Source organism: Oncorhynchus tshawytscha, linkage group LG14 (genome assembly GCF_018296145.1).
Source record: "Oncorhynchus tshawytscha isolate Ot180627B linkage group LG14, Otsh_v2.0, whole genome shotgun sequence".
NCBI lineage: Eukaryota > Metazoa > Chordata > Actinopteri > Salmoniformes > Salmonidae > Oncorhynchus > Oncorhynchus tshawytscha.
In genome coordinates, this window is record NC_056442.1 from 30,979,178 (window position 1) to 31,005,413 (window position 26,236).

The 26,236-nt window shown below is 44.7% G+C and overlaps 1 protein-coding gene across 1 annotated transcript in view; it reads left to right on the plus strand.

Moving 5' to 3' along the window:
• Positions 1 to 2,059: 2,059 nt before the first annotated feature.
• LOC112234722 (FRAS1-related extracellular matrix protein 2-like) overlaps positions 2,060 to 26,236 on the plus strand; it is a 93,899-nt gene continuing 69,722 nt past the window's right edge. The window contains exons 1-4 of the mRNA XM_042297347.1: positions 2,060 to 6,331; positions 6,558 to 6,807; positions 6,912 to 7,611; positions 9,380 to 9,469. Of these exons, the coding sequence (XP_042153281.1) occupies positions 2,064 to 6,331; positions 6,558 to 6,807; positions 6,912 to 7,611; positions 9,380 to 9,469 (5,308 nt within the window). The 5' untranslated portion in view covers positions 2,060 to 2,063. The remainder of the gene's footprint in view (positions 6,332 to 6,557; positions 6,808 to 6,911; positions 7,612 to 9,379; positions 9,470 to 26,236) is intronic.

A 26,236-nucleotide genomic window follows, 5' to 3' on the forward strand; every position in this document is an offset into this window, starting at 1 on the left:
GCTTCCCTGAGACGATTTCTGACAGTTTGTGCAGAACTTCTTTGGTTGTGCAAACCCACAGTTTCATCAGTAGTCCGGGTGGCTGGTCTCAGATGGTCCCGCAGGGGAAGAAGCCGGATGTGGAGGTCTTGGGCTGGCGTGGCTACACGTTGTCTGCGGTTGTGAGGCCAGTTGGATGTACTGACAAATTCTCTAAAACTACATTTGAGGTGACTTATGAACAGACAGACATTCCTGCAGATAGCATGCCAATTGCACGCTCCCTCAACTTGAGGCTTCTGCGGCATTGTGTTGTGTGCCAAAACTGCACATACTAGAGTGGCCTTTTATTGTCCCCCAGCACAAGGTGCACCTGTGAAATTATCATACTTTTTCATCAGCTTCTTGATATGTCACAACTGTCAGGTGGATGGATTATCTGTTCAAAGGAGAAATGTTTACATCCCTGTTAGTGAGCAAATTTAGAGAAATAAGCATTTTGTGTGTATGGAACATTTCTGGGATCTTTAATTTCATGAAACATGGGACCAACACTTTACACTATGCATATGTTTTTCTTCAGTATATTGCTCTGACCTGGACCAGAGTGACCCCAAAACGATACATTCCATTACACCACAAGAGGGAGTTTGAATAAGATGCCTTAAACTCTACCCTCTATTGATTTTCATACACATTGAATCCTCTATTTTAGGGTATAGTGTGTAAACTACTTGATGCAAATAAATGTTTTGTTCAACTATCTTCATTAAATGTTGAAGGAGATTTGTTATAATGTAACGTAGTTATACCCTATTAATTGATATACTGTATAGACCTGTTTTAGACAGTGTAAAAATACTTTAAAGTACTACTTAAGTAACTTTTGCGGGTATCTGTAGTTTACTATTTATATATTTGACTTTTACTTCATTACATTCCTAAAGAAAATAATGTACTTTTTAGTCCATATATTTTCTCTGACACCCATTTGTTACATTTTGAATGCTTAGCTGAACAGGAAAATGGTGCAATTCATGCACTTATCAAGGGAACATCCCTGGTCATCCCTACTGCCCGACTAAACATCCCGACTAAACACACATGCTTAGTTTCTGAATGATGTTGGAGTGTGCAACTGGCTATCTGTAAAACAAAATAAATTATGCCATCTGGTTTGCTTAATATAAGTAATTGTAAATTATTTATACTTTTCAGTATATTTTAGCAATTACATGTACATTTAAAACCAAATACTTTTAGACTTTTACTCAAATAGTACTTTACTGGGTGACTTTCACTTTTACTTGAGTCATTTTCTATGAAGGTATCTTTACTTTTATGCAAGTATGACAATTGGGTACTTTTTCCACCACTGGTTATAGATAGGCTTATTATCAAAATGTTTCAAATTTTCGGGCAATAATGACCGATTTACCTACAACGTTTCCATTGCTGTTGAAAAGGGCAAATTAAGCCTAATCTGTTTTAGACATTGGTGTTCTACTGTCAACTAATTACAAAAGAAAGCGATTAAAGGGGCAATCTGTGATTGCTACATCCAATTATATGCCCATTGATTCTTGAAGAATTGAAATTATACATGCCTCATGAGCTTAGTTCAATTGTGTTCATATATACACTTGTTTTACTCCTTTGTAAACAATATACATGTAAGCAAACACTGTAGACTCAAAACATGGTTAAAACTATCATTTTGATCTCATGGATGGTCAGTCCTTACATCCATAGCTCTGTATATGAATTTGAGTGGTTACATTTCTCCAAGCAGCTATTTACCATATCAGTGGCAGGGGTGCCTGACTGCTTTGTATTGTTTGAACTGCAGATTGCCAATTTAAGGTAAAGTGGTCACCTGACTGCACACATCACTCCATTTATTTTTCGGTAGAATTTCGCACTTTATTCAACCTGCTTCTTCAAATCCAACCCATGCACTATCGTTTTCAGACTTTGATTGACATATTTTTCATCCAATCAAAAATCAATAAACGCATTCCACCATAAATATCCTCCAATCGGCAGACAAGAGGGCGTATCTCTCACTCGGGGACTCTAACTGTATGAAGTTTAACCTGAATAGAAGAGAGCTGCGGAGAGAGAGAGCATGGTACACCTCATCACGGATGCGTGTGAGATATTTATCAACACTCATTTTATACTCTCATAACTTTAGCTGCATTGCTCTTAGTTTTTTTTCCTCTGGATTTTATGTGCACAATTCAACGTGTCTTTGCAGTGGTTTCTCTCTCCAAATGGCTTGGATTATTTCCCCGCGGTGGAAACGCCAAGGGACTGGCGCTGTTTTTCTGCTCTCTGCTTTGATCGCGGTGATTGTGACAGGTGACTCCGCCGCGCAGGTTTTCGACAGTTATGGATTATCATACGCGTTGAGATCGGAACTATCAGAGGATGCTATATTGGTGGCCAACAATGGAATACGCGTGCCTTTCGGGAGAGCAGTATTCATTGATCCTATCAATGATCTGGTAATCCAAGTACAGCCGGGAGACAGATGTAGTATGACGGTTCTGGATAACGACCCGCTCTCCCAGAGGCCCGGGCAGCTCTCTCCCAAAAAGTTTCCCTGTGAGTTTGGACCCAATGACGTAAAGTATTCTCACTTCGGGTCCAGGAGCCCCCCGCGGGATAGGGTGAGGCTACAGCTCAGATATGACACTCATACCGACACCATAATCATCCCGTTTATGATGGAAGTGGAGGTGATTTTCACACAGTTGGAAGTGTTAACCAGAAACATGCCTCTGACTGTTGACAAACTGCTTGGCACTAGTAACCCCATTGACAGTAAGATTCTGGAGTTCACCTATGATAGAAGTGAACATCAGTGTAAAATAACATCTCTCTCCAGTGGCAGTGCATTACCCAGATATGGAAAACTTGTAGATGAGGGAAAACTTGGAGAAATGGTGGATTGTGATGAATTTATTAAAATGAATATCTGCTATCAGCACACTTCTGCACACAAATCACCCAATAGAGATTATTTCCCAATGATTGTGGAATTACAAGATAAAGAGGGTAATTTTCTGAAGCAGGAGTTTTTCCAGATGATGGTGCGTATAAAGGATGGAGAGGAGAACACTGCTCCTAAACCCAGCTTCGTGGCCATGATGATGATGGAGGTGGATCAGTTTGTCATGACAGCCATCACCCCCGACATGCTGGCTGCCGAGGACATTGAGTCTAACCCTGACGACCTTATCTTCAACATCACCACCCCCCTCTCCTTCGAGGAGGGGTACATTGTCAGCACAGATGACTGGAACCTGCCCATCACCTCTTTCTACCAGGGAGACCTCAAAGAACTAAAGATAGCCTACAAGCCTCCGTCTGTAGACTCTGAAACAGAACGTATCTTCCAGATAGAGTTTGAGGTGGTGGACACTGATGGGGCTGTGTCTGACCCATTCGCCTTCATGATTGTAGTGAAGCCTATGAACACGCTTGCTCCAGTAGTCACCAGGAATACTGGTCAGCTTCTCTATGAGGGTCAGTCCAGACCACTGTCCAGTTCTTATAACCTAGGGGTCAGTGACGAGGACGACCTGGATAATGTCAGGATCACGGTGGTCGACGGGCTGCGGCATGGCCAGCTGACGGTGCTCGGGTCACTCAGGAAGTTCTTCACCCCGGCTGATCTGGACGGGGGCATGGTCATATACCAGCACGACGGCAGCGACACGTACAGCGACAACATCATCTTCCGGATGACGGACGGGAAGCACGAGGTGGAATTCCTGTTTCCCCTAACGATCGTTCCCACGGACGACGAGCCGCCCATTATCAACGCTAACACGGGGTTAATCATCTTCAAGAACCAGATTATGCTCATTTCGCCACTCACACTGAGCGCTGCAGACATCGACTCTGAAGACTCCACTATCAGGTTCACCATAGAAGCCCCGTTCTCGCCTATAGGGGAGGTGCTGCTGAGGCAGTCAGAGGCTCCAGCAGACCCATCCACCTGGAGGTTTAATGCTGAGGATGAGCTGTATGAGAAAGAGGTTACAGATTGGTTGCAGCAGGATATCACAGATGGGAAACTGTTCTACAGACACACTGGGCCTCACAGCACTGACACAGTCATGGACCAGTTTGTTTTCCGGGTCCAGGATGATAACGACCGCCCTAACCAATCAGAACAGAGCTCGTTCATCATCAAGATTCTGCCAGTGGATGACATCTCCCCTGAGCTGTATCCTGGTACCACCCTCCAGATGACCGTACACGAGTACCAGCTCACCTACTTCCGGAAGAAGTTTCTCCGCTACACTGACCTGGACTCAGAGGACAGGGATCTGAAGTACACCGTCACCCAGCCCCCGACAGACACAGATGAGAACAGCCCTGTGGTACTGGGGTCTATTGTGTTAACAGAGAGTCCAGACACTGTAGTGACTGAGTTTACTCAGGCTCAGGTCAACCACCATAAGATATCATACAACCCACCTGACCTGGAGCTGGGGATCACAGCCCACGTTCTGCAGGTCCAGTACACGGTGGAGGATACGTCAGGGAACACTGTCACCGGAACATTCTCTATATTCCTGCAGCCTGTCGACAACAAGCCACCTCAGATAACCAACACTGGCTTCACTATATTCGAGCGGGGAACACACAAAATCACCAGAGCTGAGCTGGATACTGTGGACTTAGACACGGACAGGAGCCAGATTTCCTTCACAGTCACTCAGCCCCCTCAGCACGGCACGGTCCAGTACACCTTCACGGACTTGACCAAAGGGGACCAGTTCAACCTGTTGGACATTGCTAATGACAGGATCTCCTACATCCACAACGGAGACGAGACCACCAGCGATTTCTTTCAGCTGGATGTCAGTGATGGCGTCCATGTTGTGACCATCACCATCAGGGTTACCGTGAAGCCCATCGATGACGAGACCCCGACCATCACCCTCCCGGCCGGAACCATTGGCTCCTACATCGACGTCCTGGAGAACGGAGCTACGGAGATCACGACTAACGTCATCCAGGGGCGGGACGAGGACACGGACGACCTCCGTTTGACCTTCATCCTGGAGGACCCACCGGTTCTCGGTGAGATCCTGGTGAACGGGGTTCAATCAGGGAGCTTCACCCAGGCTGACATCATCAATGGGCTGGTGGTGTACACCCACACCAGCGGAGAGATCGGCCTCACCACTAAATACGACTACTTTAACCTGACGCTGACAGACATGTCTGATGAGTGGACGGTAGGGGGCAACAGGGTCACGGGGGTCAGGGTACAGATCACCATCCTCCCCATGGACAGCCAGGCTCCAGAGGTGTTCGTAGGCCCACAGTTCACTGTTGTAGAGGGAGAGAAGAATGTGATTGAGATTCTTCACATTAGTGCTGATGATATTGACACTCCTAATGATGACCTGCTTTGTACCATCATCGTACAGCCCACGTCAGGCTACGTGGAGAACATCTCCCCTGCCCCAGGCTCAGAGAAGTCCAGGTCTGGGACTGCGATCAGTGCATTCACCATCAAGGACATCAGACAGAACCACATCTACTATGTCCAAAGCATCCATAAGGGAGTGGAGCCCGTCGAGGACAGGTTCACGTTCAGATGCTCAGATGGCATCAACTTCTCCGAGAGACATTTCTTCCCCATCGCTATCATCCCGTCCAATGATGAGAAGCCCGAGATCTATATGAGGGAGTTTGTCGTTATGGAAGGGATGAATATTGTTATCGATACGCCCATCCTGAACGGAGCCGACGCAGACATCCCCTTGGACGAACTCACATTCATCATCACCAAACCACCCAAGCATGGCTTCATCCTCAACCAGCTGACCACCGACACTGTCACAGTCACCAACTTCACCCTGGACCAGATCAGGGAAGCCTCCAGTATAGTGTACGAACATGACGACTCTGAGACCAAGGAGGACAGCTTTGACTTAATCCTGACGGACGGTAAATATACCGTGGAGAAGACCATCATTGTTATGATCATTCCTGTAGATGACGAGACACCCAGGATGGCCATCAACGACGGTCTGGAGCTAGAGATAGGAGACATTAAAGTGATCGATAACAATGTTTTAAAAGCCACCGACCTGGACTCTGAGGATAGTACTCTGACGTACGTTGTTCGCTACGGGCCGGGCCAGGGGTTGTTACAGAGGAGAACCCCTTACGGGACGTTAGAGAACATCACAGTGGGGATGAACTTCACCCAGTACCAGGTGGACCAGGCTCTCATCGTCTATATCCACAACGGGCAGGAAGGAATCCGGGACCTTATCAAGTTTGACGTGACGGACGGCATCAACCCTCTGATCGACAGGTACTTAATTTATACAAATGTGTTTTCTAAAATAAAAACAATACACTACAACAATAGAATAAACTACTTGAAAAAAATTAAAAATTAATTGAAAGAAATCTGTCATTCTGGATATAGCACTATGCTTATTGTACAATGATGATTATTGTGTCAGGGTGTCTCCTAACGGATTGTCTTGCAATTGTTTGTTTTGTTTATTTGTTATATTCTTTCTGTCAATTGACAGGTACTTCTATGTGACTGTGGGCGGCATCGACATGGTGTTCCCTGACGTGGTCAGTAAGGGGGTCTCTCTGAAAGAAGGCGGTAGAGTAACGTTGACCACAGACCTGCTCAGCACCAGCGACCTCAACAGTCCAGACGAACACCTGGTGTTCACCATCACCAGAGCCCCACAGAGAGGCCATCTGGAGTGTACTGACGGCCCTGGCATGCCCATCTCCTCCTTTACCCAGCTCCAGCTAGCTGGGAGCAAGGTACTTCGATGTAATTGTTTTAATACTCGTGATTTTATTCTTTGTTTTTCTGTAAACGTTTTAAAATAGCTTATTGTTTTGTGTTTTTTAAAATTATAATAAAGGTGTACTACATCCACACGGCCGATGATGAGGTCAAGATGGACAGCTTTGAGTTCGAGGTCACCGACGGTTACAACCCTGTGTTCCGCACGTTCCGTGTCTCCATCACCGATGTGGACAACAAGAAACCGGTTCTAACGGTTCACAGCCTGGTGGTTAACGAGGGAGAGAACAAACTCATCACGCCCTTCGAGCTGACCGCAGAGGACCGCGACACGGCTGACCCCCTCCTGAAGTTCACGGTCACCCAGGTCCCTGTCCACGGTCGTCTCCTCTTCAACAACACCCGCCCCGTCACCTCCTTCACCAAACAGGACCTGAACGAGAACCTCATCAGCTACAAACACGACGGTACTGAGTCCTCCAAGGATTCCTTCTCCTTTACAGTGACTGACGGGACGCACACCGACTTCTACGTGTTCCCAGACACTGTGTTCGAGACGCGGCGCCCCCAGATGATGAAGATCACGGTCCTGTCGGTGGATAACGGGGTGCCCCAGATCGTGGTGAATAAAGGGGGGCCCACCCTGAGGGTGTTAGAGACGGGTCACCTGGGCTTCCTCATTACCTCTAAGACTCTTAAGGCCGAGGACAGGGATAGTCTTCAGCTGTCTGTCACCTTTAAGATCACCGTGGGACCAGAGCATGGATACCTCATCAACTTGGGTACAGGCAACGCTACCGTCACCACATTCACTCAAGGTAAGACGGCCGTTACTTTAAATAGAAAGTTATACTCTACTATACTTTAGTCTTTTACATTACAACTTTATTGTCCAAAGTTTTTTTTTCATTCTTCTTAAACTGTTGAGCAATTTTCACTTAGAGCTGTAGCGCTGGTGCTCTTATAATGGCTTAAGAACTTACTATAGCGCTCACCTTTTATAATGGTACTATGTAACTAGTATGGCTATTGGCCGCAACTGCAGCGAGGTGTTCAGAAATCATGTGTTGTGAAACAGGCTTAACTTGATAGAGAAATCTTTTGTATTTCTAGAGAGTCCATGAATGGAGTTCCACAAGTTCCTCAGACAGACAGAAAGATAGGGTTTCACAAGGTAGGGGTTTCTCCTATCCCAGACATCATTTAGTAAACTTCTACAGAGTATTCGAGCTCTTGAGTAAATACCAACAGATTTCACCTTACATGAAGGCAGGGTGCCACAGACATGAAGAATTGAGAGTGAGGACATGAATACTCTGTCTGAGAGGGAGGGAGGAAGGCAGAGAGCGAGAGAGAGAGAGAAAGAGAGAGAGATACACAGTTGGGGGAGAGGGGGAGAGAGAGAGGTAGGGGGAGAGAGGGTGTGTGTGAGAGAGGGAGAGATGTGTTAGCTTCACTCACAGTAAAAGCAGGCCAACATTTGTTTAAGCCACAGAAATAGCCACAGTGTAGAACAACTACATACATACAGCCCAGTCTACAGTACAAATGAAAAGGTGGGGTTAGCGAACAGTAACAGTCAGTAAGGAATGTATGAACAAGGCCCCAATCGATCTCTATATAGCTGCATCCCAAATGGCACCTTATTCCCTATATAGTGCATTTCTATGGGCTCTGGTAAAAAGTTGTGCACTAAACACTATAGGAAAAAGGCTGCCATTTGGGTGGGATGCATTCTCTCCTTTATTTACTGACCCCCATTCTCTTCCCACTGCTTTCTCCTTCTGCAGTCCTGTTAAATATTTCTGGCAGATCCATCGCTGCTAAACAGACAGTAAATAACGTTAGCTAATCCGGCATAGCCGGCGGCAGTGTCCCAAAACTGGCTTTCCATTTTTATGAGCCGGCCGCTTTGAAGGGAAATGTTTTGACATCAAATATAGAAGATAGCAGGGGCAGCATTACACCTCACTCCCTCCTCCCTGATATCAGTCTCCCGGCCTATCAAGAAGCCACTCCAGAACCAACCCTCCTCCTAGATAATATCAGTCTTAAGAACCCACTCCAGCATCGCGTTGTTAGCAGATGCGGCAGACAGGCGTGATGTAGTGTAGCTCCTGCAGTCTAATTCTTCTTTATGCTCCCCGTCCTTTAGCAGGCTAATATATAGCTAGACACTAAACAGAGTTAAATCAGCTCTCCTCTCCTGCATCTCAATAACACTTTCTTCTTCTTTTGTTTTCTTCTTCTTTTACTGGTGAGGCTTCATCCAAATAAGTTGTCAAACAGTGTATAAATAGGTTGCAGTAGTTCCGTAATATGACATGTGGAAATAGTTTTAAGCAACATCAGAAAGCTATAATAGAGAAATGCCTTACAACTGTTCATCACAGATATGCATATCAAATGTTGTAGTAATCTATTGTATTATACCCTGCCTACCATATCAGCATCATACATTTTTTCAGTCTATTTTCTTAGTGTCTATTAGGAAACATGCAAGGCATGGAAATGGCATGAATTATACATGTAAGGCCGATATGTTTCAAAACGAGTAGAAGACATCAATTTGATTTTATTTTTCAGCTGAAATTGATGACATGAAGATTTGCTACATACTAAGAGATGGTGGCAATGCTACGAGTGACATCTTCTATTTCTCCATTGAGGACAATGGTAAGTCATTCTATAAATGTTTTACTGATGGTTTACATCAAATAATACCACATCAAACTATTTGAATAGTTGAGAGGTGTTTTGTGAACCAACATTGTGGATGCAGGATTTTCCTAATCTTTTCAGTGAAGGAGAAAATCTAAGATGCAGTGGATGAGTGCATTGATGTGAATGGGGCTTTAGATATATCACAGTGATATAGAGCTGAGCAGCAGGTAATCCCTTTAAACAACAGCAGTATACAAAACAATGTTGATGCCCCCCTTGAAGTTCTGCTTGAGTGATGCCAGAGAGAGGACACTGATGGAAATCTGTTTAAAACGTGACGACAGGAAGGAAGGAATCTTCAGCTGCTCTAGCAGCTTGTTGGGGCATGATCTTATCACGTTTAGCATGTAGTCCGACAGTACGGTGAGGTTTCTCTAAGGGGGATGTGGAAGCAGGCTGGAATTGTATACGTACTGTATGTTGGATCACTATATAGCACAAGTCCAATTCAGAAGTCCCCTGTTGAACATCTCTCAGCAATGTAATACAAGTAACATTAATTGATTCACAGAGGAAACTAGTGTTGCGTCTCAAATGGCACCCTATTCCCTTTGTAGTGCACTTCTTTTGAACAGGGCCCTTAAGCGATGGAATAGGGTGCCATTTGGTACGTAACCTAGTTGACTGTCTTCAGGGCAAATACTGTAAGTCATGTTTTGGAAAAATCATAGTATTGAAGTTTGGGAAGAGCTGCTGAAAACAGACTAACAACTAAACAGCTGGCAGCGGACGGAATTAGAATTTCCATCATTCTTCTTGTGTATGTGTTCCAACCAGTCATTCCCTCATCGAGTCAGTCAGCCAGCAAATCACTCACTCACTCAATCATTCAGGAAAGACAGTCAGTCAATAAGCCAGTCTGGCTGCCTGTCTGTTTGCCTGCCTGCCCGCATGTCTGTCTGTCTGTCGGCTAGACAAAGAGATGCTCTGTGAAGTCTGCTTTACACCATCCTATTTCACCAGCCTACCCACGGCCTCCAACAGACACCCCAACATGATTGGCCAATTCAGTTTCTCCATATATGGAATGGGCCACGAGCAGAAAAATACTCTCACTTTGAGCTCTGCCTGCGATGAGACAGTCTCTACGTCCCAAATGGCACCCTATTCCCTATATAGGGCACTACTTTTGATTAAAGCCCTATGGGCCCTGGTGGAAAGTAGTGCACTATACAGAGATTACGTTCAGGATGCAATTGCAGTGCGAGGCGTGTGAATGGTGGTGGATGCGGCTGGTGCTTCGTGATTAGTTTAAGTGGAGTGGTTGACAGTGTGTCCTTTCTTCTGCTCTTCCACGGCCGTGACGGTCTGACGGAATACAAAGGGGTCCTCAGACAAGGGCCTCTTTTCCCACAGGCACCTCTCTGACCCTCTAAACACCTCCTGTACACCCCCAGCCCGACCCACCCTTACTCTCGACCTGGGAGTAATCTGGGTGTTCAGTGAGGTAATACATAGGTTATTACGGCAGGAGGTTCAGTGAGGTAATACACAGGTTATTACGGCAGGGGGTTTAGTGAGGTAATACACAGGTTATTACAGCAGGGGGTTCAGTGAGGTAATACACAGGTTATTACGGCAGTGGGTTCAGTGAGGTAATACACAGGTTATTACAGCAGGGGATCATTGAATTAATACACAAATTATTATAGCAGGGGGTTCAGTGAGGTAATACATAGGTTATTTCAGCAATCTGCAAGTCTGTGTGTAGCTGAATGAGGAGCTAATGGGGATGTTAACTGGTGTGAGCCATTCAATCTTTTCTATGATAAAACCTGCTTGGTGTTTCAAATGGCACCCAAATTCCCTGTAAAGTGCAATACTTTTGAGGCTTTATCATAGAGAAGGTTTAATGGGTTTTTATCATGCTGGTGATGCTCAAGCCGATTCAGAGTCCTTCCTGTCGCTGTGGAGTCAAGTTCAGTCAATAACTGTATTATCCTCTCAGTTGGATTATTTGTCATGGATCTGCTTCTCTCTTCTTCTTCTCAATCTCCCCTACCTTTCCCTCTCGCTCGGTCCCCTCTCTCTGTCTCTCTACCCTATCCTCTCTTTCTTCCTCCCTCACTATCTCTCTCTATTTCTGTCCCTCCCATTTTGCCTCCCGCTCCCTCTCTCTCTCTCGTTCTCTTTCTTTCTCTATCTCCTCTTATAAACCATGAAGGTGCTTCTCTAATCCCTCAAAACACTGCAGGAGTTTCTCTGTCGGCTCTCTGTCTTTCAGACTCATTCATTAGCTGAGCTTGTTTCATCAGTCATTTGGCAGTCAGACAGGCACTTCACAAGGAGTAGGTGAATGTCAAATGCAGTCAGTAATTGTTCTCTTGCTGCTTATCTTTCATGAGTTGTTTTAGTAATGATCTGAGCAGTGCTGGAGGCTGCCTCCCCTGAATGTGTGTGTGTGTGTTGTGTGTGTGTGTGTGTGTGTGTGTGTGTGTGTTACGGCTTTCACAGCTAACATAAACCTCTACATAAAGCATGCAGCTGCCGCAACCCACTAACACACAGCACTCATTACAAGGCACGAGTGCTCTCATTTGCTTCACGCGGATTCCTTCCTCCCCACTGTGGTAGAATGTTTGTGTAATTCCAAGCTTTCCATAATGCTGTATTACAAGACTGATGTTAGTTTTATCAATGTTGGCATGAAGCCACAGGGCTATTCTTTGTGTCGAAGTTGAAATCTCCAGTTCCATTAATGCATTAACTTGATAAATGACACCACTTTACGCTGGGAGTTGACTACATATTTTAACTGGCAGAGATGAGCTGACTACTGACGAGTTGTGTGATATAGAATGTACTGGGAGTTCCTGTCAGATGCATGCGCAGGTATGCTGGTACACATTTCTGCCCGGCTAGAGCTGCTGTAAGTGCTGTTATTGTGAAGTGGAAACGTCTAGGAGCAACAACGGCTCAGCCGCAAAGTGGTAGGCCACACACGCTCACAGAACAGGACAGCCGAGTGCTGATGTCCTCGGTTGCAACACTCGTACAGAGATCCTAACTGCCCCTGGAAGCAAGCTCAGCAGAATAACTGTTCGACGGGAGGTTCATAAAATGGGTTTCCAATGCCGACCACCATGCGCAATGCCAAGCGTCGGCTGGAGTGGTGTAAAGCTAGCCGCCTTTGGACTCTGGAGCAGTGAAAACGCATTCTCTGAAAACGCAATCTTTGGTCATGTAGTGTGTGTGTGTGTGTTTATCCATGTAAAGCTGCTAATAACTTTTGTCCTGGTTAGATTTGGGTCTCTGCCAGATGCCGTTCCTGCTGAGTGATTGATGTCATTCCGAAAGGGGATGAACACTGCCCAACCTGCAAAGGAAATTTTGCTGGATTGGGGCTGTAGAGAACCTAAATATGTGTCTTTGTTTTACCTAACTTAGTTGAATGCACTGACTGTAACTCACTGCTAAATCGCCAAAATGTAAATATCACCATGCTGAAATGCATTCTAAGGTTGTAATAACCTTGGTCTTGACATAAAGATAATAACATATGATCCCTATTGCCTCTTTTACCTCTATTACCTTGATAAACTTCTGCGTGAGTGTGTGTGTTCGTGTATCTGTGTGTGGGTCAGAGAAACTGTTGGTGTATAATCTATTGGTGTTCTTAACCCCATTGACAAGAACAAACCTCAGAGGTTTACAAACACATCCTTCACCTCATTGCTGTGATTGACATATAATCGGAACAGTGAAAAGTGAAAAGAATAGGAGCTTGGCCATTCATCATCTGAACTTTTCATCAGAAACCATTTCCTTTTAGTATTATGAAATAAAGGAAGCACAGCCTGTCTTTTTAGTCTTGGTTTTGCGGTGGATGAATCCTGAGCTAAAAGAGATGACAGAGGTCACAGAGGCATGTGTGTGTCTTGCTACTTGTCAAGCTTGTCAAGGTTTTGAATGAATAATCACTGAGTGTGAAGTTACACACATTTGTTTGTGGGTTCATGTTTTTTTGTGTTTGGAGACACTTCTCAGCTGTTTTCCTCTCCTCTAAAGGAAGTTCATTGGCACACACACACACACACACACACACACACACACACACACAGAAACGGCGCCCTGCAATTTGAAACTGCTGTAATTACAGAAACTGTCATAACTGTTTTTAGACCAGGACATGACAGGGGTAGAGAGGAGGAGAGGAGAGGGGGATGAGCACCTATCATGTTTAAGCCGGTTAATTGTTGTGTTTTGGAGCTCCTTCACCTCTTTATCAGTCGGGGTATTCATGTGGGTTTACCTGAGCACACACAGGCCCTGGCAGCATCTCTCTTTCCCAGACAGGAGGGTGTTAGTGGAACTGAGCTGAATTGAACTTGCTCCCTGTTTGTCCTTGTCTGTCCCAGACACACACCCTGCCCTGGCTTTTGGTTTTCATCCCAGTGCTTTCTTTCTTTCGCTCTCTCTCTCTCTCTCTCTCTCTCTGTTTCTCTCTTTCGCACTCATTTTCCCTATCTTCAGCAAAAAATGTGTCTCTCCCTCTCTTCAGAGCACACCCTACCTCTTAACCTGCTGCTCCGAGACTCAGCTGAAAGGTCTTGAAGATGTTTCACTCACTTCCTAACCAGTACCTGCCTGAAAAACTCACAATCAGAAGTATGCTCATCTTATCCATGTTGTAACTAAAAGTCTTCAAGGTGAGCTATGAGAATACAGTGATACAGTGAGTTTGTAACAGTGAGTGAGTTTGTAATTCCAGACTAGACCATTGATCCTGAGTACCTTAGAAAAATAGGAATCTGTCTCTCTCATATCCAGTTACCATCGCTTGACTGTCTGCAACACCAGACCCAGCAGGCCAGTTTTAGGTGTCACTTAGTTCTGCCTTGTGAAACTGGATAAGATCAGGTCACTACCGTAAACACCTTGATGTTCCTCCCCAGGTTCTCAGAACCATCCAGGAGCTGATGTCTGTAGCAACGTCTGCCAAGACCTTGTTTACGTCCCAAATGGCACCCTATTCCCTACATAGTGCACTACTTTTGACCAGGAAAGCCATTTGGGAAGCTGTCATTGGTACTGTATGATCAATATTAATCTCTGTTGACTCTCTGTCTCTGTCACCCTCTGTCTGTCTCTGGCTGTGTAATCTCAGGGTATTTTGGCTGTAGCTGGTTATAGGGAACAAGCACTCACACTCCAGCAGGAGGTCAGGGAGTGTGTGTGGGATGGGGGAATACTAGGTATGTGTGTTTGTGTGTGAGTGTAATCCCCTCCCCTCAGCCAAGGAGAACGATGACTCTGCATTTCCGCTGATGTTTTTCATCCCATAATTAAACCACCAAACACACACACACACACACATACATACACATACAGTGCCTTGCGAAAGTATTCGGCCCCCTTGAACTTTGCGACCTTTTGCCACATTTCAGGCTTCAAACATAAAGATATAAAACTGTATTTTTTTGTGAAGAATCAACAACAAGTGGGACACAATCATGAAGTGGAACGACATTTATTGGATATTTCAAACTTTTTTAACAAATCAAAAACTGAAAAATTGGGCGTGCAAAATTATTCAGCCCCTTTACTTTCAGTGCAACAAACTCTCTCCAGAAGTTCAGTGAGGATCTCTGAATGATCCAATGTTGACCTAAATGACTAATGATGATACATACAATCCACCTGTGTGTAATCAAGTCTCCGTATAAATGCACCTGCACTGTGATAGTCTCAGAGGTCTGTTAAAAGCGCAGAGAGCATCATGAAGAACAAGGAACACACCAGGCAGGTCCGAGATACTGTTGTGAAGAAGTTTAAAGCCGGATTTGGATACAAAAATATTTCCCAAGCTTTAAACATCCCAAGGAGCACTGTGCAAGTGATAATATTGAAATGGAAGGAGTATCAGACCACTGCAAATCTACCAAGACCTGGCCATCCCTCTAAACTTTCAGCTCATACAAGGAGAAGACTGATCAGAGATGCAGCCATGGGAGACTCTGTCCATAGGACAACAATCAGTCGTATATTGCACAAATCTGGCCTTTATGGAAGAGTGGCAAGAAGAAAGCCATTTCTTAAAGATATCCATAAAAAGTGTCGTTTAAAGTTTGCCACAAGCCACCTGGGAGACACACCAAACATGTGGAAGAAGGTGCTCTGGTCAGATGAAACCAAAATTGAACTTTTTGGCAACAATGCAAAACATTATGTTTGGCACAAAAGCAACACAGCTCATCACCCTGACCACACCATCCCCACTGTCAAACATGGTGGTGGCAGCATCATGGTTTGGGCCTGCTTTTCTTCATCAGGGACAGGGAAGATGGTTAAAATTAATGGGACGATGGATGGAGCCAAATACAGGACCATACTGGAAGAAAACCTGATGGAGTCTGCAAAAGACCTGAGACTGGGACGGAGATTTGTCTTCCAACAAGACAATGATCCAAAACATAAAGCAAAATCTACAATGGGATGGTTTAAAAATAAACATATCCAGATGTTAGAATGGCCAAGTCAAAGTCCAGACCTGAATCCAATCGAGAATCTGTGGAAAGAACTGAAAACTGCTGTTCACAAATGCTCTCCATCCAACCTCACTGAGCTCGAGCTGTTTTGCAAGGAGGAATGGAAAAAATGTCAGTCTCTCGATGTGCAAAACTGATAGAGACATACCCCAAGCGACTTACAGCTGTAATCGCAGCAAAAGGTGGCGGTACAAAGTATTAACTTAAGGGGGCTGAATAATTTTGCACGCCCAATTTTTCAGTTTTTGATTTGTTAAAAAAGTTTGAAATATCCAATAAATGTCGTTCCACTTCATGATTGTGTCCCACTGGTTGTTGATTCTTCACAAAACAATACAGTTTTATATCTTTATGTTTGAAGCCTGAAATGTGGCAAAAGGTCGCAAAGTTCAAGGGGGCCGAATACTTTCGCAAGGCACTGTACATACACACACTTACACCAATGGAGCGTGTATGTGTCCTCAGGAAATAAGACTTCTATAAGCATCACTTTTGGGCTTCAGAGTAAGAATTATTCTACATGTTTTACGAGGTTCCAGACAGGATTCTGTTTTAAGATGTCTACTCACACCCCATCTCCTCACACTCCACCTCCTCACACCCCACCTATGCTGCTGTCTATCTGTCTGTCTCTCTTTAAACATTTGGTTAGTTATCCTGTGTTGTGGAACAGTGTGTTGATTACAGACTGATGTTCACAGGAACAGTTGCTCTGCTCCTGAACCTGTGGCTCCATTACACACCCTGCCTTTACATGATTCTCAGTCCCACCACGTCCTCTTCTCTTCTCTCACAAGCATTTTGCTACACCTGCAATAACATCTGCTAAATATACACTACCATTCAAAAGTTTGGGGTCACTTAGAAATGTCCTTGTTTTTGAAAGTAAAGCACATTTTTTTGTCCATTAAAATAACATAAAGTTGATCAGAAATCCAGTGTAGACATGGTTAATGTTGTAAATGACTATTGTAGCTGGAAAAGGCAGATTTTTTAAAAATGGAACGTCTACATAGGTGTTCAGAGGCCCATTATCAGCAACCATCACTCCTGTGTTCCAATGGCACGTTGTGTTAGCTAATCCTTCTGATTCCTGTTTACAAGCAAAAACTAAAGCAGGAAGTACCAGTGACTCGCTCAATACGGAAGTGGTCAGATGACGCGGATGCTACTCTACTGGACTGTTTTGCTAGCACAGACTGGAATATGTGCTGTGATTCATCCAATGGCATTGAGGAGTATACCACCTCAGTCATCGGCTTCATCAATAACTGCATCGATGTTGTCATACCCACAGTGACCGTACATACATATCCCAACCAGAAGCCATGGATTACAGGTAACATCCTCATCGTGCTAAAGGCTAGAGCTGCCGCTTTCAAGGAGCGGGACACTAATCCAGATGCTTATAAGAAATCATGCTATGCCCTCAGACAAACCATCAAACAAGCAAAGCGTCAATACAGGATTACGATTGAATCCTATTACACCGGCTCTGATGCTCTTCGGATGTGGCTGGGCTTGAAAACAATTACGGACTACAAAGGGAAACCCTACCAGACGAGCTAAATGCCTTTTATGCTGGCTTCGAGGCAAGCAACACTTGCTGTTCTGGATGACTGTGTGATAACGCTCTCGGTAGCCGATGTGAGCAAGACCTTTAAACACGTCAACATTCTTAAAGCTGCGGGGCCAGATGGATTACCGGGACGTGCACTCAAAGCATGTGCGGACCAACTGGCAAGTGTCCTCCCTGACTGAGTCTGTAATACTTACATGTTTCTAGAAGACCACCATAGTCCCTGTGCCCGAGGAAGCAAAGGTAACCTGCCTAAATGAATACTGCCCTGTAGCACTCATGTCAGTAGCCATGAAGTGCGTTGAAAGGCTGGAAAAACACCTATGTGAGTGCTGTTCATTGACAACAGCTCAGCATTCAACACCATAGTGCCCACAAAGCTCATCACTGAGCTAAGGACCCTGGGACTAAACACCTCCCTCTGCAACATTCAACCTCCAGCTACATACCCCCTCTAGCACCAGGGTCAGCCCACTCTCAATTATTTTTCAATTTTTTGCCATCATTGTAAGCCTTGCCACACACACTATACGATACATTTATTAAACATAAGAAGGAGTGTGAGTTTTTGTCACAACCCGGCTCGTGGGAAGTGATAAAGAGCTCTTATAGGACCAGGGCATAAATAATAATAATCAATAAGTTTGCTCTTTTATTTAGCCATCTTACATATAAAACCTTATTTGTTCATCAAAAATTGTGAATAACTCACCACAGGTTCATGAAGGGTGTGCTTGAAAGGATGCACATAACTATAATTTTCCACACACAGTCTGTACCTGTATTTAGTTTGCATGCTAGTGAGGGCGGAGAATCCACTCTCACATAGGTACGTGGTTGCAAAGGGCATCAGTGTCTTAACAGCGCAAATTGCCAAGGCAAGAAACTCTGAGCGCAGCCCTATCCAGAAATCTGCCAGTGGCATCTGATTTAAATTCAATTTGAAGGCATTGTCTGTATAGTTTTTTGGGGCTTTTTCCCCCAGCATTGTCCCAGCCATATCCGTGCCAGCAGGACGAATTATGTATGGGTCTTGCCTGTCCTAGCCACTCGGTAGCTCACCATATAAGAACTCTTCTAGCCCCTTCTTATTAATGGTATCTGTTGCTTTTATACATGTCTTATTACTCGAAAGTCGTCTATATTCTCGCTCAAAAAACGACTGTCACTTATTTTTAAATTGTCATGTTTCTAAATGTCTGCGCAAGAGTGAAGGTTTCCTGCGAGAGAGTAACGGTTAATGTGATTGGATGTAAATTATTTGACTAGGCTACCTGTGTTTGACATTGTGTTGTTATTTCGATAAACACTAGATGATAACATTTTGGGGGGGGGGGGCAGTGAAACGAGGCTACTATGGCGAGAAAAAAAACTCACCCAAATGTAAAGCCCCGTTGGAAATAGAAATGTAACTGCTTGAAAAAGTTTTTTTTAAAAGTGAATCGCATTTTTATTTGGCGTACCCCCAACGGCATTGTGCATACCTTTGTGGCACGTACCCCCAGTTTGGGAATACCTGCCCTAGACCCACTCCAATTCGCATACCACCCCAACAGATCGCACTCCACACTGCCCTTTCCCACTTGTACAAAAGGAACACCTATGTGAGAATGCTGTTCATTGACTACAGCTCAGCGTTCAACATCACAGTACCCACAAAGCTCATCACTAAGCTAAAGGACCCTGGGACTCAACACCTCCCTCTGCAACTGGGTCCTGGATTTCCTGACAGGTCGCCCACAGGTGGTAAGGGTAGGCAACAACCCATCTGGCACCACAACACCTTTTCCCCCTCAGGAGACTGAAAAGATTTTGTTCATGTTCTGTTATAATCTCTACCTGGCACAGCCAGAAGAGGACTGGCCACACCTCAGAGCCTGGTTCCTCTCTAGGTTTCTTCCTAGGTTCTGGCCTTTCTAGGGAGTTTTTCGTAGCCACCGTGCTCCTACATCTGCATTGCTTGCTGTTCGGGATGTTAGGCTGGGTTTCTGTACAGCACTTTGTGACATCTGCTGATGTAAAATGGGCTTTATAAGTAAATGTGATTGATTGATAGTCAGTCAAACTTGTCATCACTAGCCCACCAGGAACCAACATGCTTCATAATGTGTATGCATGTCTGTCTACTCTACGATAAAGCCCCATGGTGAGTTAATGCTGATCATACTCCTCCAGCAGAGTTTAAAGGCCTCTAATTGATTTAATGTGTAGATCAGCATAGCTCCTCAATTAGAGGTAAGTTGCTGTCTGAGAGTTAAATATCTGTTCTCTTTGCTTCTGCTGTTTCCTAAACATTCAATCCTCTCTACATGTAACTGTTACATTCTGTACAGTGAAACACTCAACCCTTCGGTCTTCTCTGCTTCCACTGTTTCCTAAACAATATCCTCTCCTCGACTTGAACATAAACACACATCAATGACCAGGACAGATGAATGATAGTAAGTAGTTCAGCAGGGAGAAATGTTCTGGATGGCTTCCAGAGCTGCCTGTACCTGTAGTGTCTGGCAATAAGAAAGAGTTGATCTGGCACAGAGGGCATGGCTGTCTGTTCTCGCTCTCTTTCATTCTTCCTCAGGTCAACACTCTTTTCTACTCTCTTGTCCTCTGTCCATCCACAGGGCTCTCCATGCCCAGCTGGAGAGAGTTAGATCCGATTAAAAGTTTGTTTCCCTGCATTGTATTTTCCCTCTCCCCCTTCTCCTGCCCTCCTCCCCTTTCCAGAGTGCCCATCATTTTTGTATTTTATTTAACTAGGCAAGTCAGTTAAGAACAAATTCTTATTTACAGTGACGGCCAACCCCGGCCAAACTCTAACCCTGACGACGCTGGGCCAATTGTGCGCTGCCCTATGGGACTCCCAATCACGGTCGGTTGTGATACAGCCTGGAATCGAACCAGGGTCTGTAGTGACGCTTCTAGCACTGAGATGCAGTGCCTTAGACCGTTGTGCCACTCGGGAGCCTCGAGGGACAGAGGCAGAGTGAGACATGAGTGTGTGAATATGGAGAGAGGGAGACTGGCCTGTTGTGTTATAACCTGGATGGCATGTTTCTGCATCCCCTATATGGTGCACTACTTTGACCAGAGCTCTGTGGGCCTTGATGAAAGTAGAGCACTATATAGGGATTAGGGTGCAATTTGGGACGCAATCCACTGTGTTCATCTGACCCAGTTATCTGGAGAGCAGAGAGAGAGGTCCTGGGAGCTGCCTAATACAGTACCCCTATTAGGGAGGGCAATCCCACCCTTGTGTGTGTGTGTGTGTGTGTGTGTGTCAGGATTGTGTGTTTGTATGTCAGGAGTGTGTGTCTGCGCATGCGTCAGGAGTGTGTGTGTGTGTGTGACTATGTGTGCGGAATGTGTGTGTGTGTGAGCACATAGAGCGAGAGAGCTACCAGAGAGAGATGTGAGGGACAGGAGCCAGCTAGGGTTCACATGTAGGGAGGCCAAATTCCCTAGATGATGGAAGGCCCAGTCCAGGCTTGTTCTGTTCTGGGGAGGATGACGTGTGTTGTCATCCAGCCATTGGATGTCGCTCTAGTAGAACACAGGCTGTTATGTACTGTTCAGACAGCACAGTTAAGCTCTGTAGCATTGTCCTTGGATTAAAACAGTCAAAAAAGAGACACTGATAGAATGTCAAGGTCAAAAAGTTGTGTACTAAATAGGGAAAGGACTGCCATTTGGGAAACTAACCCTCTTTCCATCTCAGGCTGTTTCTGTGAAGGGCCTCTGTGAAGGGCCCAGTCATTCACCCTCTTTCACGGTTGACTGAAACTGGCGACGATCAATTTCTACCAGGTCCTGTGTGGTTGGTGCTCTCTGACATTTCTGTCTTCACAAAATCAGCAAGGATAATGTGTTTAGGCCCCTGGCTCCTCGCGTTGGGGCTTGGTGGCTCAGTGGCAGCACACTGCTCACACACACACACACTGGGCTGCGGTGGGGCTGGACAGGCCTTTTTGAAAAGCCGTTGACAGCTGGGTTGGTTGATCGGCAACCCCATCTTCTTCCGCTGGGCTTCACTGCCATGACTGACCCTCCCTCCCCTCCACAGAGATATTAATCAACAAACTACACTTTAGTTTGATAACACTTTGATAACATTAAGGTCTTTGATATTAAATAGTCACAGTGCTTGATCTGTGTCCTATAATGTGGTCTACTTAGCTGTTCCTAACTGGACTACGTCAAATCAAATCAAATGTATTTATATAGCCCTTCATACATCAGCTGATATCTCAAAGTGCTGTACAGAAACCCAGCCTAAAACCCCAAACAGCAAGCAATGCAGGTGTAGAAGCACGGTGGCTAGGAAAAACTCCCTACAAAGGCCAAAAACCTAGAGAGGAACCAGGCTATGTGGGGTGGCCAGTCCTCTTCTGGCTGTGCCGGGTGGAGATTATAACAGAACATGGCCAATATGTTCAAATGTTCATAAATGACCAGCATGGTCAAATAATAATAATCACAGGCAGAACAGTTGAAACTGGAGCAGCAGCACGGCCATGTGGACTGGGGACATCAAGGAGTCATCATGTCAGGTAGTCCTGAGGCATGGTCCTAGGGCTCAGGTGCTCCGAGAGAGAGAAAGAAAGAAAGAGAGAATTAGAGAGAGCATACTTACATTCACACAGGACACCGGATAGGACATGAGAAGTACTCCAGATATAACAAACTGACCCTAGCCCCCCGACACATAAACTACTGCAGCATAAATACTGGAGGCTGAGACAGGAGGGGTCAGGAGACACTGTGGCCCCATCCGATGACACCCCCGGACAGGGCCAAACAGGAAGGATATAACCCCACCCACTTTGCCAAAGCACTACATCATTAAGGGATTTTAATATGATGGGCCTAAGGCCACGATAATGAAAAGGTATGAAGGGAATCTTTGTAGTCTTTTGAGGATGGCATCTTTAACTCCCTGCTTCCACCCCAAATGGCACCCTATTCTCCATGGGTGTCACGCTAGTTTTTGTATTGTCAAGGGGTTTTGTATTGTCTAGGGGTTTTGTATGTCTAGGGTTTTGTAGGTCTTGGTGATTTGTATGTTTATGGTGGCCTGATATGGTTCCCAATCAGAGGCAGCTGTTTATCATATTTAGGTAGCCATTTCCCTTTGGTGTTTGTGAGATCTTGTTCTATGTTTAGTTGCCTGTCTGTACTATAGCTTCATGGTTCATTTTGTTATTTTGGTTAGTTTGTGTTCATTAGTTTGTGTTCAGTGTTCATTCTTATAATAATAAAGAATGTACGCATACCATGCCTTGGTCCGATTCATGCGACGAACGTGACAATCGGCTCTGGTCAAATGTAGTACGTTACATGGGGGACAGTGGGGGAAAAAGTACTCAATTGTCATATAATTGTGAAAGTCACCCAGTAAAATACTACCTGAGAAAAAGTCCAAAAGTATCTGGTTTAAAAAGTACTTAAGTACAGTGGTGAAAAAAGTGATCAACTGTCAAACTTGAGTAAAAGTACCACGTAAGAGATTTATGCATCAGTATTCCTTATATTAAGCAAACCAGATGGCATCATTTTTTTGTTTCTTATATTTACGGACAGAGAAGGGTACAATCCAACACTGAATTCACAAACGCAGCATTTGTGTTTAGTGATTCCGCCAGATCAGAGGCAGTAGGGATGACAACACATTATATTGATAGGTGTGAATTGGACCATATTGTTGTCCAGCCTGAACATTTGAAATGTACTTTGGGTGACAGGAAAAATGAAATGGAGTAAAAAATACAGATTTTCTGTAGGAATGTAGCAAAGTAAAAGTTGTGAAAATATAAATAGTAAAGTACAGATACCCCCAAAAAACAACTTAAGTAAAAATACTTTGTATTACTTAACTATTTGCATTTTTTAAAACTGCATTGTTGGTTTGGGGCTCATAAGTAAGCATTTCACTATAAGGTCTATCTATACCTGTTGTATTCAACGCATGTGACTAATAACATTGTATTTGATTTGAGTACTTTTCACCAGGGAATAGGGTGCCATTTGTGATGCAGTCCTAAATTCAGTGCCTGTTCCAGCTTCATCTTCTTCCTGTTGTCCCCTTTTCCTCCTCTAATCCTCAAGTGGAGACCGGTAGGGAGGATGTGGCGATTGATCTAGTAGGGAAATTAATCGAAAGGGAGAAGCAGACTGTAGGAGATGAAAGGCGCAGACTGGACTGGTGTGTGTGTTTGTGTGTGTATTCTGAAGCCTGCAGCCTTGCTCTACTCTCATAACAGGCTTGTAGAGGCATGTTCTCAGGGATCCTACAGAGCTCATGGAGACTGAATGAAACGCACCAACACAGGCCTTAAATGAAGACCAATGCAGAGTCCCAAATGGCACCCTATTCCCTATATAGTGCACCACTTTAGACCAGGGCCCACATACAATGGTTTTCTCTGGCTTGTAGGGAGCAAATCTTGTGTACCAGACTCATAGGTTTCCCTTCCTCCTGCGTAGATTGTAATATACTGTGTCTGTTTTAAGAGGTGAGGAGAGGACATGTAACATGTTTTCCTCCTGACTTGCTGATAGTTTGCTTGCTGTTATAGCTGTCACTTCATGACCGGAGACCTCAGGTTTATACAAGCAGCTTAACAGAGATGTTGTCCTGGAGTCTCCAGAGTCGGACCCTGACAGACAGAGCCATCACCATGTGACCCAGATGGAGGGAGTGTGGAAAACAATCATGTCTGCCTGTAAATATAGACACCGCTGGGTAAATCGGTCCAGCGAACCCCGACACCTTTCATAGGGCTGCAGGCAGTACAGACTCACGTCGGAACACTGACTGACTGTTTGGATGTTCCGTTTTATCTCCACCCCCAGAGAACTGCTACAGCCGTGCTCTTACAGCAGAATCATCAGATGTGGGTCCTAGTAATGCACTATAAAGGGAATAGGGTGTCATTTGGGACACAGTCATGTCTTTTATTTTCAAGACATGTATGCATCAGTGTTCCATAAACTGAGTTACTGAAGAGATACGTTTCTTGCTGCAAGGCATCACTTTCTCTGTGAATGCTGATTTGCAAATTAAATTAAATTCAAACAACGTAATTTGTCCCTTTAGGGCTATTCTATATGCTATACTTAAGTTAAATGGCTAATCCCGGCCCAGAGCTATGGTTTACCCCTCCCTCTATAGGGGTATGTGTCTCAGGAGGAATCTCTCTCTCTCTTTCTGTGTGTCTGAAGGGAACCCGTCAGTCCGTGTCTGGGCTTATCTCTCTACCCGACAGTAACCCAGCAGCACCTAAGGCTGTAGAGAGGGAGAGGGAGAGGAGTTACATTGGCAAGTGGAGGGAAATAACACAAAAGAAGAGAGAGAAAGAAACAATGAGGGAAAAGGACTTGACGCTGAAGCAATTTAATATACATCTGTTTCATTTCGCTTCCTAAACCCCTCTCTAATCTGTTAGAGCTCAGACCCTATCAGCAGATAATTGGTTTGTAACCCCTCTTTGGTAATGATCAGTGACTCATCTTCAAGGTTATAAAGTAATGTTATTCACAAACTCACCTCTTCAGTCTGGCTTTCTCCTCAGCATAACTCTGACCCCTCACTCAGCCCCTAGCTCAGCGAAGACACTTTCATCGTTTTATCCTTAGCTGTTTTCACTTCTGTTGTACAGTGTGGATTATTATTCATTCAGAATGTTTTATTGGGTGATTAAGGAATCTGACAGTAGACATGGTACATAGAGGTGTTCTGGCCCTGTTCTTCAACAGTGTAATTGTCACCAGGTTGGGGCCATTCGAATTGCTAAGACGGTTTTCTCTGCAGTAACTATCTGAAAGGAGATTGGCCATTCTGTAAAGGGCATTCCACATGCATGAGTGCTTCTCAGTTAACATGTCACAGGCATCAATGTGGGTGACAGTGCAGATTGTCTTTCTCTGATACATCTTTTAGTATTTAGCTACAATCACGTAGACCAGTTTTAGTCTATTCCTACAGGTAACTAAAATACTGCATTATTGTATACCTGAAAATGTATTTTTACATTAATTGAAGAATTCTCATTATTGAAACATACTGGAAGTATAATAGTAGGGAAAATAGTTCATCATGAATCAACATACCAGTTATTATAATTAGTCAGTACTGTATAGCTGCCTGATAAGTATTTCTATAGCTAGCTAGAGTAGTGGTGGAGGATCAGTAGTGGAAGGCTGACCCTGACTCCTCTCAGTCTCTGGGTGTTCTCTGTTGCTGTTCAATAAATGGGAGTGTTGAGGTCATTATGGTGGAGGGAGAGGGGAGAGAGGGGGAGGGAAGGGGAGAGAGGGGAAGGGGAGAGGAGGGACAGAGAGAGAAGATTCAGAAGGAGGGAGAGAGGGGGAAGAGAGAGGATTCAAAGGGAGAGAGAGGAAAGGGAGAGAGGAGGAGGGAGAGAGAGAGAGAGAGAGGATTCAAAGAGAGAGTGAGAGAGTGGCTCCCCCCTGAACTTCCCCTCACTTCTCTGCATTATGGCACCAGCACTCCCAAGAGTGTGGCCTAGTGCAGACAGACATCTCCATGCAGACCTCTAGCATAAAGAGACATGCAGACAGAAATATCTAGCTATTGGGAGAGCCCTGGCTTGTATCCCAAGTGGCGTCCTACAGTATTCCCTATAGAGTGCACTA